This window comes from Coregonus lavaretus (assembly GCF_964263955.1).
Source record: "Coregonus lavaretus genome assembly, contig: HAP1_SCAFFOLD_2677, whole genome shotgun sequence".
Taxonomy (NCBI): Eukaryota; Metazoa; Chordata; class Actinopteri; order Salmoniformes; family Salmonidae; genus Coregonus; species Coregonus lavaretus.
The window spans coordinates 44291-61392 of record NW_028164933.1 but is presented as its reverse complement, the minus strand read 5'-3'; the positions used below and the strand labels follow the sequence as shown (position 1 = coordinate 61392).

The 17102-nt window shown below is 43.8% G+C and overlaps 2 protein-coding genes across 2 annotated transcripts in view; both read right to left on the bottom strand.

The window, feature by feature from the left end:
• Positions 1-2467: 2467 nt before the first annotated feature.
• Positions 2468-3136, bottom strand: LOC311116441 (neurogenin-1-like; the record flags this gene model as incomplete). The annotated part of the gene is made up of 1 exon (XM_084191527.1): positions 2468-3136. One exon carries the CDS (start codon positions 3134-3136, stop codon positions 2468-2470), a length of 669 nt encoding a protein of 222 aa, XP_084047653.1.
• A 7909-nt stretch (positions 3137-11045) lies between these two features.
• Positions 11046-17102, bottom strand: part of LOC311116443 (arf-GAP with Rho-GAP domain, ANK repeat and PH domain-containing protein 3-like) — a 40489-nt gene continuing 34432 nt past the window's right edge. Inside the window, exons 30-31 of the mRNA XM_084191528.1 lie at positions 13831-13869; positions 11046-12493 (exon numbers count right to left, since the gene is read on the bottom strand). Of these exons, the coding sequence (XP_084047654.1) occupies positions 12020-12493; positions 13831-13869 (513 nt within the window). The 3' untranslated portion in view covers positions 11046-12019. The remainder of the gene's footprint in view (positions 12494-13830; positions 13870-17102) is intronic.

Sequence of the window (17102 nt, the reverse complement as noted above, 5' to 3'; positions counted from 1 at the left end):
CAATCTATTGCACCTTAATGCTCTGAGCCAGAGGCCCTTTCCTGGGTGAACACGAGCCTTCAGGGTTGCTACTGCCATCTTGACACAAACAATATGAAATGACCGCTGATAAATGATGTACAGAATTGAGGTACCACTAAGTAGACCTAAAACCATCCAGAAATGTCTGTCCCTCTGTTGTCTCCAAACATGAATAAAGGGATGGGGGGGGGGGGGTACTAGTAATAATAATAAGATAAGTAATAAGTTCAAAGGTGGCCTTTTTCTACTCAATCTGTCTGGGATGAGCTGAACACCAGAGAGGAAATAATTCAGACAAATCCACTTCTTTTTGTTCTTCCACATTATGTAACAACATAATAAGGTCAAAACGAATATTGTATAAGGAGTATTAGTAATACCAATGCATACTAAGTTGTTTTTTGGTTTGATAATGATAAATACAATAGCCTACCAATCCAATTAAAAAGTATTTTTGGACTGCATGGGGCTGACTGGTGGCAATTAGCTTGCAGGTGCACGAGCTCTGCGTCGGTTAATCCTGGTCGTCCTATTGCTTATGGCCTCGTGCATATGAACAAAGAGCTATATTCATATAGCGTGTACACAATAACGTGCCACCACTGATGCAACGCATAGAGCCCATTATTATAACACAACCGAGAAACAGGTGGCATTGCATTACAGTATACAGTAGTCCAACTAACTAGACACGAATCCTCTGAAAATAACTTGGCCACTTTATGTTTATTCAAAACTTTTATGAAAACTTTCGTTGAATTAAATTCAAGATAGTGTGAGGAATGTGACGCCTATAGTGTCTGGGTGAAATAAATAAATCCGAGAACTACTACACCAGAAGAGCTGAATAGTCAGACGATTATATTTGGTCTATTCCTTGGCAGGCTGAGGTTCTTTCAAATGTTCTTCATGTAAGTTGGCATGTGCTTGTCCCCCTTAGGGCTCGCAACACTCCTATTACACTCATCTGTCCCCGACACGTGCAGATACACGAGCCTTGGCAGGACGTCACTCCGAACCCCCAACTGGAGAATTTATCCTGAATCTCTTTAGAAATAAAATGATCCCGGGCAGATGGATGATCACAAAGAAAACTCTAAGTAAAACCTCTTTAAATGCATATCTGGGTTGGGAGAATAAAATTCTATAGAAACCTCCCAATGAAATTTTTATAAACTGGTCCCACACATGCAAAGGCCTCAATGCATTTTCCAAATGAGGATGCAATGTAATTTATCAGTGTATAGTGTAACAATTTGAATATTTATTTTAATCTGCCTTCTACAATATATGTATATATATATATATATCTCAGATTTTATTTGGCCACATTAACAATCTTAGAATTTGCTATTTTGCCTGTTGAAAGTACCCAAAGATGATACATTCAACAGTGATGATGGTAATGGGTGATGATGGTAATGGGTGATGAGCTGCAAGAAAATCTCAACTGGTGGATGCACCTGCTGCGCGCTCTAAAACCGTTATCTTATTAATCACACCCCTTTGTTTCATGAATAGGCCACGCGCGGACACTAACTACCCCTGTTATTATTTTCATAATTAAGACAATGATTGTTATGTTCATGGGGCTTGTGATGCGCTTTATCAGTGCCACAATCAGCACGCGTTGAGTGCTCAGCTCTCAGCAACTAAGAAACATTTGAAGAGTCCAAACACTGAGAAATATTCGTTTAAAAAGTTATATTTTTATTTGTAGAAAAATGGTTCACACACTTTTCATGTAAAGAGAATAGAAATCTATTTATATACAAAATACATTATGACAGGCGAAACTTGAATAAATTAACTAAAAAAACGTCGTAGAAGGGTCCTCTCTAACCTCTTCGTGGGATTGAGTCTTTCTATTGAACAGAATTGCAGTTTTCAGGGGGTCATCTCCATAATGCATGAGGCCAGCTCTTTGTCTTCTGAAGGCCTTTCACTCCATTGTCAGAGCGGTGAAACTGAATTTCCACGCTCGTTTTTCTGCATTATCGCTCTACTAATTGTAAAATTGACTTTTCACCTCAGTCTACAAAAGCAAATCTGTCTTCTTCTTTTTAATGATAATACTCTTCTAATAGAGGTTGAGGTCAAGATCTGTGAAGTGGACTTCTAGTAGGCATCGTATGCGCTGGAAAAAGTGCAAAGGTTTTGGAGAAATATAAAACGTATTGCAAAACAATCATACTCAAATTAGAAAAGCCGACAAATTAAATTACTGTTCAATCCGAATGTAAATTAGAGCATGTAAAAATAGTAAAACAAACCAACTGTATAAAACACACCCACAGAGACATGGGTTAAGGCAAACAGTGATATCATTCAGTTTTTTTTCCCTTTCAACAGAGTAACTGAAGTATGCATTCAGTTATTATTCTGCTATCACTCTATTGTATCAATCTCGCAGTCCACAACATTTTGTGGGAAGGCTTTAGTTCAGTTAGTAGGACATGCCTGGTACAAAGCTGTGGTAGCTGTACTGCAGAACATCAGTCTGGAAACACCCATAGTCATCCTGGGCGGCTGGGCTGCTGGGACTTGAAGTGCAATAAGACGGAGAGGAGGAAGAGGAGGAAGCGCTGGAGCTCCAGGAGCAAGCATCGCTGGCCGGACTCCGGGCGTCCACAACGCACAGGTTGGGAAGCAAGAGAGGAGCATCAACCCGTGACTTGTTCTGGTGCTGTTCAATATCCGCGATGCGTATGGTCTCGGAGAGCGCCCAGATGTAGTTGTGAGCGAAGCGCAGAGTCTCGATCTTCGTGAGTTTGCTGTCGTCGGGGAACGCCGGTAGAACGGTCCGGAGGTTCTCCAAAGCGTCATTCAGGCTGTGCATTCTGTTCCTCTCGCGGTCGTTTGCCTTTACGCGCCGGTTCTTCTTGACCACGTGCACGGTGGCTTCGTTCCTCGCTCTTCCTCTGCGTCTCTTCTTCTGTCCCAGATCGGTAGTGCTCGAGCCCTGGCTGTCGCTGGCCGGGGAGGCGGGCTTGCCGATGGAGGATGACGGGGAGGATGCGTGCATGCTGCTGCACGAGTCTTCGTCATCGTGCATGAAGTAGTCGCAGCTCGAACTGTCCATGTCAGAGTAAACGGTCTCCATTGCGGTGCACATGATGTTTTTCCTGCAGAAATAAGAGGAGAGGGAATGGGTTAAACACTGTAAATGCAAGAGCGCATGGTAAAGTTAGGAAAGCAGGCCTAGTCAAGGCAATGGCGAAGGACTCTGAGAGGAGAACGAAACCTACCTTAGGAATCTGGTTGGAGAAAGTACAGTATCAGTTGTCTTGCAAAGAGCCAACGTCCGAAAAGGAGTTTGTATGAAGAGTACAAGGCACGCGTCTTGCTCTTGCGTTTGAATCAGCTCGTGTGAGCGAATGAGCCTGGCACACGACTGGCCTCAGATACCTTATATACCCTGGTCAGACAATGGTCGTACCCCTCTCGCGCTGGCATTTGTGTGAAGGATGGATGAATGGGATGCATCAGGTCTGCCCCGTGCCGCACTGCCATCTCATTAGCATAATGTATGCCTGTTGTTTGTTCGAGCTCCGAAGCGTGCCTGTAATCACGACCGTCCAATGAGAGCAGGGGACCGCTGCCCAGCCACGCGAGCACCACTGTTACTATCCATATCTGGACCAAAGACCAAGCCCACTTTAAGTTAAACCTTTAAAGTTAAATGAAAGAAGAAGAGGAGCAAATGACTGGAGCGCTTAGCCCCACAGGCAAGGGCACGCTCCAAAAAATAAATTCGCCTATCTTCTGTCCAAGATTCGGTCTATAAACCTATAGAACCTTGTATGAGTATCAGCTAAAATCGAATATATACAAGCAAAAGGCATTTCTTATATATCGAAATGAAATAAACATTTGATTTTGAAAATTTTTGAAAATGAGACTGTTTTCCAAGTTTTAGAACAAAACACAAAAAGTTTCTGTAGAAAAATTAGATAGACATAACAAGGCTACCAAACATTTAGACAGTGTATTCAAAAAGTTTGTATATATATCTATATTTAAAAAAAAAAACGTTTTAAAGATGTAGAGTAAATTCACCACCCCGATATATTTAAACTATTCTGCGTAATTACGTAATTACGCACAAAGTTGCATGTATGCATTCGCATTTTAGGGCTATAGCCTATCTAGCATATAAAGCAGGACAGGGTTAATTCATCTTCACAATTTCCCCCACAAATCTACAGTCAACCCTGGCTAATTAACATTCAAAACATGAAGGGCACAGCAGTAAAAATGTCTAGCGCATGCATTGGGCAATTTTTAAAAGGGTTTTTAAAGACATCTTTATGAGAAAGGCATAACATATCCATTAATTATTCTATTTATTCAATTTCCAGCATCTCGCCTCTCCTTTGAAAAAGTGGATGGGGGTACTATTTAAATAGTTTGGCCAGGGACCTGCAGTGCCTTTCTGCTGACGGTATTATGAGGGTAGAGGGACAGTCATTTATAAATAATTACACAATGTTTAGAGTCTTCGGCCATGTATAATATATCAAAGCGATTATAAGGTGAATTGTTCCATTGTAGGCTACGCGTCTCCCCTCACTTCTTTTCACTCCTATACGCGTTGTCCCTCGTTCCAAATTCGGGCTCCTCTGGGCTTTTGTCACCCTTTTTTCACCCTTTTGTCACCCTTTTTCACCCTTTTGTCACCCTTTTTTTCAGCCTGAGCCACTCTATTGGCGTTATTCTTATTTAAATAGTCTCAGCAGGAGCAAAACACCCCGGCTCTGAGGCATGCTCCTAGATTCTATATCACAAATCATTTGAGCGTATTTGTTGGACTAAATTCGTGCATGATAATGTCATATATTTGCCTTATTTCGATAGGCCTATATGATAACAATTTCCATTTGTAAAAGGCTGAAGTTGTGACACAGACTTTTGATGATGTTGCCACACGCCGGAGGTTGGTTTATGAGGAAAATAACACGTTAAACCCTTACAGACCAATCCTGTGCTCGGAAGTGCCAACCTACAGGGATAGGGATCGATTTTATTGTTACAACACCAAACTGTCAGTAATAACATCAAAGACGAGGAACAGCTTGAAGAAGTATTTTGGTTTTAGTTAGGACATTAGTAGGTATTCATGCTTTATTGCTCTTATAAAGTGATAAAAGGTAACATTTTTACAATATGACTTAGTTGGTTTGCCCTAGAAGCGTGAGCCTGCATGGAGACCAGGCTGGTATTGCGGATAGGACAAGTTGTCTGCGGGGGTAGAGAAAGCAGCGTTTTCTGCCCACACTTGAGAGAGGTTGCCTGGGTGATGCTGTGACAGGATTAGGCACAAGTGCACGAGATGTGATTACATTTCAATAGCAGAAACACGAGAGAAAATGAAACAACCGAATTACCCAAAATAGAAACAAATAAGAAATAAGAAAGTGATTCGATTGAGAAAATAAAATCTATTCAATTGTATCATTAGACCACCCCATGTGATCAATTTGTTGTATTATTCGATTTTATTCGAAATATTATAGCATGAATTGTGTTGAATCAAAGGTGATTTATTAAAAGAGTAGGCTGTAATATCACATTTGCACGGCAGGTGCTAAACTCGTGGTTAGGAATAAATAAATGCCTTGTGCAAGGTGCTATGCTGTTGAGGTCATAATACCTCCATTGACACTAGAGTAAAGGAAGTGTGGGGGGATAGACTCTCTCCATTCTCTAGCGGCATATTCCTCCATTTATTTCACATCTATTTATACAACCTGAATTAAAATTCAATTTTGTATTTTTGCAAAAGCATTAATCCCCGGGTATTAACGCGATTACTGTCCGCAAAAGATATTTGAGTCAGAAAGTCTGAACGGAGTTTTCAGATGTTAATCCGTTGTTTAATCCCTTCCCTTGGCGTTCAAGCAGGAGCCCAGGCGAGCGGAGTTTTTTTTCTTCTTGTTAAAAACTCAAGCAGGGCAGAATAGGGCCATTACTTTTCAATGGTAATTCATTCCTTAGTCCAGTGCTTCAATTGTACCCAGATACTACTCTCCACATCTCAAAGCTCCCCTTCATCTTTGTAAAGGCATTAGCCAGACATAGAGAAAAATAAAACAAGTCTTGCTTACAACCGTGATGGAAACAAACTTATTTGTAGCAAACTGGGGTATCTTTCTACGGATTCACGGTTTCTTGGACAGTTCAGTTCCATTTTACACCCACTGTGTTCATTTCTAAATAAACAAATAAATACGTTTAATATTCTCATGGGAAAAACCACAGCATCCCTACCCTCCCAAAGATCAGGCTGGATAATGCTCATAACTTTAAAACGAATTATCTCTTCCATGCAACATGCCTGGAGAACAGAGAAATGTTACAGAATAAACTCTAGAGAATGTTTTTTTTTTGTTTTTTTTAGGTCAAATGTTGATTGGTGCACATCACAAATGACTTTGGTTGGCCAATTAGTCAGGAGACTTACTTATTTATGATCGAACATGGAAGTGTGTCCTTTATCACCATTCTGTAATAAATAAGTGTTTTATTCTGTTGTAGGGGGATGCTACTTCACCCACACAATCATTCAAACGTTACGTTTAATTGTAATTTTTTTTGGTGTACATTTTCCAAATTAGTGTGAAAAACAATTTTATTCAAATGAATAGTTTTTCAGTAAATATTGATTTGTATTAGCCTATATGAAAGCACATATAGCTCCCTCCAAAGCAAGTATGCTAAACACTGTCTTGCAGAGGCAAAACCTTAAAAAGGGTCATGCTGTCTGTGGTTGGATGCGGTTGTTTGCCTATGGGTAGGCTATGCACATGCACACACTTTCCTCTCTTTAACCATACACCTGCTTGTTTGTGTTTTGGGAGAGAGTCAGCCATCCCTCAATTAGGCTTCTATCCGTGATACCTGCCTCTTTTTATTTATTTGGGAACATCTTAGCTAAATTAGATCTCCAAACAGGTGCTATTATTGTAATGTGATGGAATCTCATTTAGGGCAACCTGAATGCTAATGGTGTGGCCTCATTGTGAAGCGGTCTCTAGACTGCTGCAGTTCGCGAACCTGCTGCTATCAATCACATGTTCTGGTCTAAATACAAGTCCTACTGCAGGCCCTATTCACTTGTCTTCATGTATTTACACAAGTGCATAATTTACCTCTAGTTTACCCTGCATTAGGGTCCACAATGAACATGGTGTCTCTAAAGAGGTTCTAATTCTAAAGATCCATGGCAACTATTGAGCAGATTGAGGAAACGGTTTGCTGCAGGTTTAAACAGTGTTAAAGAAGAACAAATATACAGCAATACTTCACTGTGATGTAGAACCTGACCTCATCAGCAGAGTAAACACCACCGTATGGCCACAGGCCCCTGGAAGAAGGGACGTGGTCCCCAGAGATGTTGACAACACCACGCCCATGTGCTGTACACCCAGGAGAATGCTTTACATAACAGCAGTTTATTATGGTGGGATTCTGAGTTGAATGAGTGTGTTATCACCCATTACAAGTCTTCATATGATTGATCTGAATAATAATACTGATCATGGTTAGAATATAGGAATAACACTATAGTAATACATTTTTGGAGTTTCAACCCTTATGTTACATTCAAACTTTCCCTGTATGTTGACTGTTGACTGTATCCCTATAAGTGTCAATATCACAACTCTAAGGGGCTAGCCTGTCTGGCACCTGGAGCAGTGCCCAGTGAGAGTGAAAACGACAAACTGAACAAACGAGTGAACATCCCATCTCTCCTGTGGACAACCTACCGCTGCTACAACAACAGCCAGAGACAGTGGGTGGCCGAAGCACACTGGGGTCAGAACCAGGAAGGGGGGGGGTTGTAAATGGGGAAAACATTGCCATCAAAAAAAACCTTGGCAGAGCCGCATGTCATGCTGAACAAGCACTACGAAGGTGTCAAGGTGTTCCCAGATTATTGTCAGAAAATAGCACAAAAAAAAGAGGAGCAGAGAAAACGTAAGAGGCAGAAGGCTGAGAAAATGGGAAAGAAAAAGGGCCCCGTGTAGTTCAGTTGGTAGAGCATGGCGTTTGCAACGCCTGGGTTGTGGGTTCGATTCCCACAGGGGGGCCAGTATGAAAAAAATGAAATAAAATAATAATAATGTATGCACTCACTAACTGTAAGTCGCTCTGGATAAGAGCGTCTGCTAAAATGTAATTTTTTTTAAATGTAATGTACCTTGCACTGGACTTCTCTGGTAAAGTTCTGCTGCAGAGGTGGCATCTCGACTGAGCCATATGGTTTGGAGTGCAATAACTTGAAGCCGGTGCCAACAATGGAGTAATTGAGAAGGTGAAAGGGTCTGAGCTTGACTCGACAAAGCTGCGAAAACTCCCTCTTTCACTCTAATGAAGCTGTTGTCTGCTGAGTCTGTGTGGGGCTGGGGGGGGGGGCTGGGGGTGCAGGGGGACGTGATTTGTCATACAATCTGAAACTTTAGGAGGGCCGGAGAAAGACCTCCTCTCCATATGTCTGCTTATTTAGCATCTGAAAGCTACTGGTTAAGAGAGTGGGGGAGAGAAGAGGAGAGAAGGGCAGTGGTGGACTTACCATTAGGCAGAAGAGGCAACTGCCTCAGGCCTCATATCATCAAGGTCCTCGTGAGCTGGGCATAGTAATACAAATAATAATACTCTAATCATTTTTATTATTTTATTTCTCCCCCCCCATGCTCCACTAGAGCCCCCCCCACGCTCCACTCGAGGCCCCCCCCATGCTCCACTAGAGCCCCCCCCCATGCTCCACTAGAGGCCCCCCCCCCATGCTCCACTCGAGGCCCCCCCCCATGCTCCACTCGAGGCCCCACCCCCCATGCTCCACTAGAGGCCCCCCATGCTCCACTAGAGGCCCCCCCCATGCTCCACTCGAGGCCCCCCGCATGCTCCACTCGAGCCCCCCCCCACCCCCCCCATGCTCCACTAGAGGCCCCCCCCCACGCTCCACTAGAGGCCCCCCCATGCTCCACTCGAGGCCCCCCCCATGCTCCACTAGAGCCCCCCCCCCCATGCTCCACTAGAGGCCCCCCATGCTCCACTAGAGGCCCCCCCCCATGCTCCACTCGAGGCCCCCCCCATGCTCCACTAGAGGCCCCCCCATGCTCCACTCGAGGCCCCCCCCCCCATGCTCCACTAGAGGCCCCACCCCCCATGCTCTACTAGAGACCCCCCCCCCCCCATGCTCCACTAGAGGCCCCCCCATGCTCCACTAGAGGCCCCCCCCACCCCCCCATGCTCCACTCGATCCCCCCCCCATACTCCACTAGAGGCCCCCCCCATGCTCCACTAGAGCCCCCCCCATGCTCCACTAGAGGCCCCCCCATGCTCCACTCGAGGCCCCCCCCCATGCTCCACTAGAGGCCCCACCCCCCATGCTCTACTAGAGGCCCGCCCCCCATGCTCCACTCGAGGCCCCCCCCCATGCTCCACTAGAGGCCCCACCCCCCATGCTCTACTAGAGGCCCGCCCCCCATGCTCCACTAGAGGCCCGCCCCCCATGCTCCACTAGAGGCCCCCCCCCATGCTCCACTAGAGGCCCCCCCCCCCATGCTCCACTAGAGGCCCCCCCATGCTCCACTAGAGCCCCCCCCCATGCTCCACTAGAGGCCCCCCCATGCTCCACTAGAGGCCCCCCCCCCCCATGCTCCACTAGAGAACCCCCCATGCTCCACTAGAGCCCCCCCCATGCTCCACTCGAGGCCCCCCCATGCTCCACTCGAGCCCCCCCATGCTCCACTAGAGCCTCCCATGCTCCATTCGAGCCACCCCCCCCATGCGCCATTCGAGGCACCCCCCATGCTCCATTCGAGGCCCCCCCCCATGCTCCATTCGAGGCCCCCCATGCTCCACTCGAAGCAGCAATGAGGTGCTTTTAGAGCGGGCAGAGAAAATAAAAATGAAGACGATTTTAATTTGAACAGAAAAATAACTTCAGTTAACGCATTTCTTTAGTAAAAAGACAGGTGCTGCTGATAATACTACCATCTTCGTGGATGCAGAGGACATGTACGTGCTGATGCTGTCTGGCCAAAAAGAGTATGGAATGTCATCAGACACATAGGCTACAAATAGTAAGACAGACGGGCACGGTTTCACGCTCTCGGATGCTTTCTCTGGTGACATAAATTCACAAGTGGGGGCTCAGACTGGCCGCTGCCTGGGGCCTCCAAATCACTAAGTCCCCCACTGGAACAGGGGAGCATGGCAGAGAGAAGGGGAGAGGGGAGAGAGAGAGGGGGGGGGGAGTGGGGAGAGAGAGAGGGGGGAGAGGAGAGGGGGGAGAGAAGGGGAGAGGGGGGAGAGAAGGAAGAGAAAGTGGTATAAGCGTCGGGAGGGATGCAGTTTTTTTGTTTGCATCCATACTAGCTGTGACAATTCTAAAGCGGTGTCAAAGATGGAAGTTGGAATAAAGATTTTAAAAGGACTAGAAAATTACCTTTAACAACAAGTAATAAAGAGTAACATTCATTATATATTTTTTATACCAGTCATTGACCATGAGGAGGAGAACTGCTAAGGAAAGCCTTCTACACGGCCTGGTTTAGTTATGTTGAACCTTTTTCTAAATATAGATTTGTCTCAGATTTGATAAGGCTTCTCATTTCAGAGGTCAGTAGAAACAGAAGCCATCCTTGAAAAGGCTTCTCATTTCAGAGGTCAGTAGAAACCGAAGACATCCGCCCTTGAAAAGGCTTCCCATTTCAGAGGTCAGTAGAAACAGAATTCACAAAAAAACAAGGCTGACTTTAAAAAAGGAATGTGATTGGACAAAGAGGACATACAGAGAATGGTGATCATTTTGCATGAGGTGTCACAATCAAGGCAGTAAGAAGACAGAAGACCACCAGGTAATGAAAGAACTGTGACTAAACGTGTAAACATCATTTACTCAGACACTAGCGCTGTGTTACTTCACACTACTTGCATTTACAAATAATGTGAAATTATATAAATCAAATTCTCAATCCTAAAATAGTGGAAAAATCAAGAGATTGGACGCATCATAAAACTACAAATATCATATTTAATATAGTCCTTCATGTAGTGACAACAATGTGAAATACTGCATCATGAATATTGAAATGGTATAAGCATACAGAATAATGTACACTATTTACAGTAAATTGGGAATAAAACTAATGGACGACAACACCATAGACACTTGGCAAAGGCAGTCAAATTGGAATATCTTATTGTGTATTTAGATTGATGAGAAAAAAAAGGGAGGATATCTTGAATACGGCATATTAATGAAAAAGCAGTAGACTTGGTAGTGCAAACATGAATTCATAATATTAAAATGTAGTGCCACTAATAATTATTATATTTGGCTCTATTCACATCATACAGTGGTTGTGCATGGTGAATAAAACTAAGAATCCATTTGTACTATCTAGAAGATAGTGTGCATACTGCCACCTACTGGTCAGATAGTGTAGCAACACTCTGGATTATCTGTGGCTGTCTAGAAGCAAATCTCTGTTTTTGTTACTTTCACAGTTTTTACAAAAAGAAAAGTTGATAAAATATCATTTCAAAAATAAATTAATACATACAGAGACTGTAACACACTTATATTTAAAATCCAGTTGATTAAGACTAAAAAAATGAATGTTTAATGCCTAATGCATTACCATCAACAATGCCTGATGAGAGATCCATTTCTCTTCTCCCTCAGTGGTTTAGTAAACTATTCAAAAACAAGTACAAAAAGGTATCCCATAGTTAATAGCTAAAGCAATTAGCAAGGTTGTTATAATCCAAGAAGCATCTTTCAATATAAAACGGATATGTACATCACAGTGATAGCAGAGCAGTAAGTCGTTTGTAGGATAAAACATAAGTAAATGGTTATTCATACATGATCATGTATTTTTGACACACCACCCAAACAAATGGGTTCTGTCCATACTCCCATGTTATTCCAGTCTTCTGTCTGTCTGTCTGAGTCTACATGTGCACACATATCTTCCTCTCCTCAGATAACATTCTTCTCTCCTGGCAGTTTCTCCTCATTCTCCGTTTTCTTGGTGAAGACGGAGGACAGTTCCTGGAGGAGCAGCTCCTGAGAGGGGGTACAGGGCCTGTGCTGCTGCCTCCTCCTCGGCACTGGCTGGGGAGACTCCTGGAGGTCGCCTCCTCCACCCAGCACCAGGGTATCCAGAGAACCAGCAGGGGGCAGCAGACCCTCTCCTCCCAGCCCCAGAGAGTGCACCGGGTTGGGGCCGATCATGTGGTCCAGGGAGCCTGTCTTCCGGGGGCCCAGGCTGAGGCTCAGAGGCCGGTCAGGGACCTCTTGGGTCTCTGAGGTGTTGTTGGAGAGGAAGCTGGTCTCCAAGGACTTGAGGACTTGCAAACCGAAGTCTCCTACTTCCTCGTACAGGGGTTCTGGGGGTTCTGGGGGTTCTGGCTCTGGACGCTCCTCGAACGAGTCCTGCTGCACCTTCATGGGCTGGGTGGAGGAGAGGGGGGAGAGGAGAAGAGAAGAGAGAACAGAGGGAGTTAGAAACTCTCTGAATTTGAACCCAACCCAGAGTTCTTTGTATGTTTGATTATACACTATGTAAAGCTCTGGAAGGTTCGAGGCAAAAGCAGAATTAGAACCATTATAATAATAAAAGGGGTTACAATGTAACTATTTGTTAGGAATGATCAGATTTTAAGTAGGTATTAAGGAGATGATCTGCCATTACAGTGACAAAGAAACGTGTGGTTAATTTAATGGGACAAACATGGAAGGGAGTTACCCTTCTTCGACAATGACGTTAAAAACAACAGACTTCCTCTTATTAAGGTCTGGCCATTGTTCTGGCACCTCAGCAACAACCTCAAGGCAATTACTCAATACACCGAGGGACAAAAGAAAATTTCAAGGAAAAAAATTCCCTTGTAAATGCATTTTGGGCTGGGTTACTTCCAGTAGGTAGAACAGTAGCTTGGTCTCCCGAGTGGCGCAGTGGTCTAAGGCGCCGCATTGCAGTGCTAGCTGTGCCACTAGAGATCCTGGTTCGAATCCAGGCTCTGTCGTAGCCGGCCGCGACCGGGAGACCCATGGGGCGGCGCACAATTGGCCCAGGGTAGGGGAGGGAATGGCCCGGCAGGGATGTAGCTCAGTTGGTAGAGCATGGCGTTTGCAACGCCAGGGTTGTGGGTTCGATTCCCACGGGGGGCCAGTATGAAAAATTTTATAAGAGCGTCTGCTAAATGACTAAAATGTAGCCTAATAACCACGGCAGACTGTTCTGTAAAACACAAGCAGGTACTTCACTAAGCCTCACCAGGCCTCCCCCTCAAGGCTAAGGGCCATAGAACCAGAACAATACTGGAGAACGACATCTCCTTCCCAGTCCATCCTGTTGTCTACACATCAACATCCTGATGCTGTAATACCAGGAAGTCAGGGCTTCCATCAGGAAGTGGTTGGGTCAGATATAGTCCCTGTATAAACCAAGGGAATGTCTTTACACAGACAGCGAGAGAGAGAGGCTTTGGAGAACTGTTAGTTATGCGAGTTAGGAGAGCGTTAAACAAGTCCAATAGCAACCTTCAAAATAAACATTGTGTTCTGTTTTCATCTTTAGCTTCTTGTTAGATGAGAATGTTTTTTTTTTTAGTAATTTAGCAGACACTCTTGTCCAGAGCTACTTACAGTAGTGAATGAATACATTTCCTTACTGGTCCCCCGTGGGAATCAAACCCACAACCCTGGTATTGCAAGCGCCATGCTCTACCAACTGAGTCCCCGGGTTGAAAGTAAGGATGAAGATTCACCAAGGTGTGCATACTTACAAAGAACATGGAGAGAGTCCTTCTGGCGTGAAGCTTTCGCTGCAGAGAAAGACAAAAGACATTTAAGTGATAATGCCAGAGAAGCCGGTGTTTGGAGGATAGACTGGCACGGGCACCAATATATCCTCCAAAACACCAGCTTCGAGGGCATTATCACTTTTATACAACAGGTTACCAACATATTCAAATAATGATTTACATATTTTCATTTAAAACGTTATTTTGATTAATATATTCATACTCTTTAATCATTCCACAAGATACAGTTGAAGTCGGAAGTTTACATACACCTTAGCCAAATACATTTAAACTCAGTTTTCCACAATTCCTGACATTTAATCCTAGTACAAATTCCCTGTCTTAGGTCAGTTAGGATCACCACTTTATTTTAAGAATGTGAAAATGTCAGAATAATAGTAGAGAGAATGATTTATTTCAGCTTTTATTTATTTTATCACATTCCCAGTGGGTCAGAAGTTTACATACACTCAATTAGTATTTGGTAGCATTGCCTTTAAATTGTTTAACTTGGGTCAAACCTGTCGGGTAGCCTTCCACAAGCTTCCCACAATAAGTTGGGTGAATTTTGGCCCATTCCTCCTGACAGAGCTGGTGTAACGGAGTCAGGTTTGTAGGCCTCCTTGCTCGCACACACTTTTTCAGTTCTCCCACAAATGTTCTATAGGATTGAGGTCAGGGCTTTGTGATGGCCACTCCAATAACTTGACTTTGTTGTCCTTAAGCCATTTTGCCACAACTTTGGAAGTATGCTTGGGGTCATTGTCCATTTGGAAGACCCATTTGCAACCAAGCTTTAACTTCCTGACTGATGTCTTGAGATGTTGCTTCAATATATCCACATAATTTTCCTTCCTCATGATGCCATCTATTTTATGAAGTGCACCAGTCCCTCCTGCAGCAAAGCACCCCCCCCCCCCCACTGCATGATGCTGCCACCCCCGTGCTTCACGGTTGGGATGGTGTTCTTTGGCTTGCAAGCCACACCCCTTTTCGTCCAAACATAACGATGGTCATTATGGCCAAACAATTCTATTTTTGTTTCATCAGACCAGAGGACATTTCTCCAAAAAGTACGATCTTTGTCCCCATGTGCAGTTGCAAACAGTAGTCTGGCTTTTTTATGGCAGTTTTGGAGCAGTGGCTTCTTCCTTGCTGAGCGGCCTTTCAGGTTATGTAGATATAGGACTTGTTTTACTGTGGATATAGATAATTTTGTACCTGTTTCCTCCAGCATCTTCACAAGGTCCTTTGCATTTGTTCTGGGATTGATTTGCACTTTTCGCACCAAAGTACGTTCATCTCTAGGAGACAGCACCCGTCTCCTTCCTGAGCAGTATGACGGCTGCGTGGTCCCATGGTGTTTATACTTGCGTACTATTGTTTGTACAGATGAACGTGGTACCTTCAGGCGTTTGGAAATTGCTCCCAAGGATTAACCAGACTTGTGGAGGGTCTACAACATTTTTTCGGAGGTCTTGGCTGATTTCTTTTGATTTTCCCATGATGTCAACCAAAGAGGCACTGAGTTTGACGGTAGGCCTTGAAATACATCCACAGGTACACCTCCAATTGACTCAAATGATGTCAATTAGCCTATCAGAAGCTTCTAAAGCCATGACATCCTTTTCTGGAAATTTCAAAGCTGTTTAAAGGCACAGTCAACTTAGTGTATGTAAACTTCTGACCCACTGGAATTGTGATACAGTGAATTATAAGAGAAATAATCTGTCTGTAAACAATTGTTGGAAAAATTACTTGTGTCATGCACAAAATATATGTCCTAACCGACTTGCCAAAACTATAGTTTGTTAATAAGAAATGTGTGGAGTGGTTGAAAAACAAGTTTTAATGACTCCAACCTATGTTTAGGTAAACTTCCGACTTCAACTGTATAGTCGCGACACAAATCTAGGGTTGCTACCCAAGCCGGCTGGTTGTTTGTTCTATCGGTTCGGTTGCAGGAACACGACCCAGTCCTTCAGTCTTTTTGTTCTGTATCTATAGACACGACCCAGTCGTTCAGTCTTTTTGTTCTGTATCTATGGACACGACCCAGTCGTTCAGTCTATTTGTTCTGTATCTATGGACGCGATCCAGTCGTTCAGTCTTTTTGTTCTGTATCTATGGACGCGACCCAGTCGTTCAGTCTTTTTGTTCTGTATCTATGGACGAGATCCAGTCGTTCAGTCTTTTTGTTCTGTATCTATGGACACGACCCAGTTGTTCAGTCTTTTTGTTCTGTATCTATAGACACGACCCAGTCGTTCAGTCTTTTTGTTCTGTATCTATGGACGCGACCCAGTCGTTCAGTCTTTTTGTTCTGTATCTATGGACGCGACCCAGACGTTCAGTCTTTTTGTTCTGTATCTATGGACGCGACCCAGTCGTTCAGTCTTTTTGTTCTGTATCTATGGACGCGACCCAGTCGTTCAGCCAACAACACAGCTAACACAATCACTTTAAACTGAAGTTGGAAAGATGCAAACTAGCTGCATTTCGTTTTGTTTTACCAGTTTTCTATTTACATTTCTCTGTATATGTCCATAAAAATGATGCTGATTCATGATTTCGACTGGCTGAGAAAAGCTGCCTGCCTGCCTGTCGGTCTCTTCCCGACACATTCATTACTATGGGACAGCTGGAGATCGAATTTGAATATTGAAACAATGTTGCAAATGTCAGAGACAGACAGCCAGTTTTATACAAATCTCTGCTGTTGAAAACCAATTGCTAGTGTAAAAGAAATGGGAGATAATGTCTAGATGCTTTTTACAGTGGAGATCAAGTTTATAAATTGCCTGGCTGGGCTGATGAGACAGTGAATTGCACGGTGAGATGAAGCAGAGTAATTAGGCATTTCAACATCATTGTTTTAGCCGGTGGTAATTTGTGGAATAGACACCGGCTGGAATGTGGTTTTAACAAATCAGCATCCAGGATTAGACCACTCGTTGTATAAATGGAGACAGTTTTCCTGACCCAGATTAAGCCTATTGCTGGACAAAAAATGATGCTTTGACTTGCTTTTTCAGTCCAGAACTAGTCTTAATCTGGGTCAGGGAAACTGGCCCATAGTGAATACTCTACAGTAAAGGGATAGTGAAGGACATGGAATACTATACATACTAGATACCAAAGGGTTACAGAAATGGGAGACAGAAAGGAGTGATCTCGATACAAAAACAAGCTTTGTGTGAAGTAAACAACTTGGGCTCAAAACATGCAAAACAAACAACCCAAACGTGCAGTAC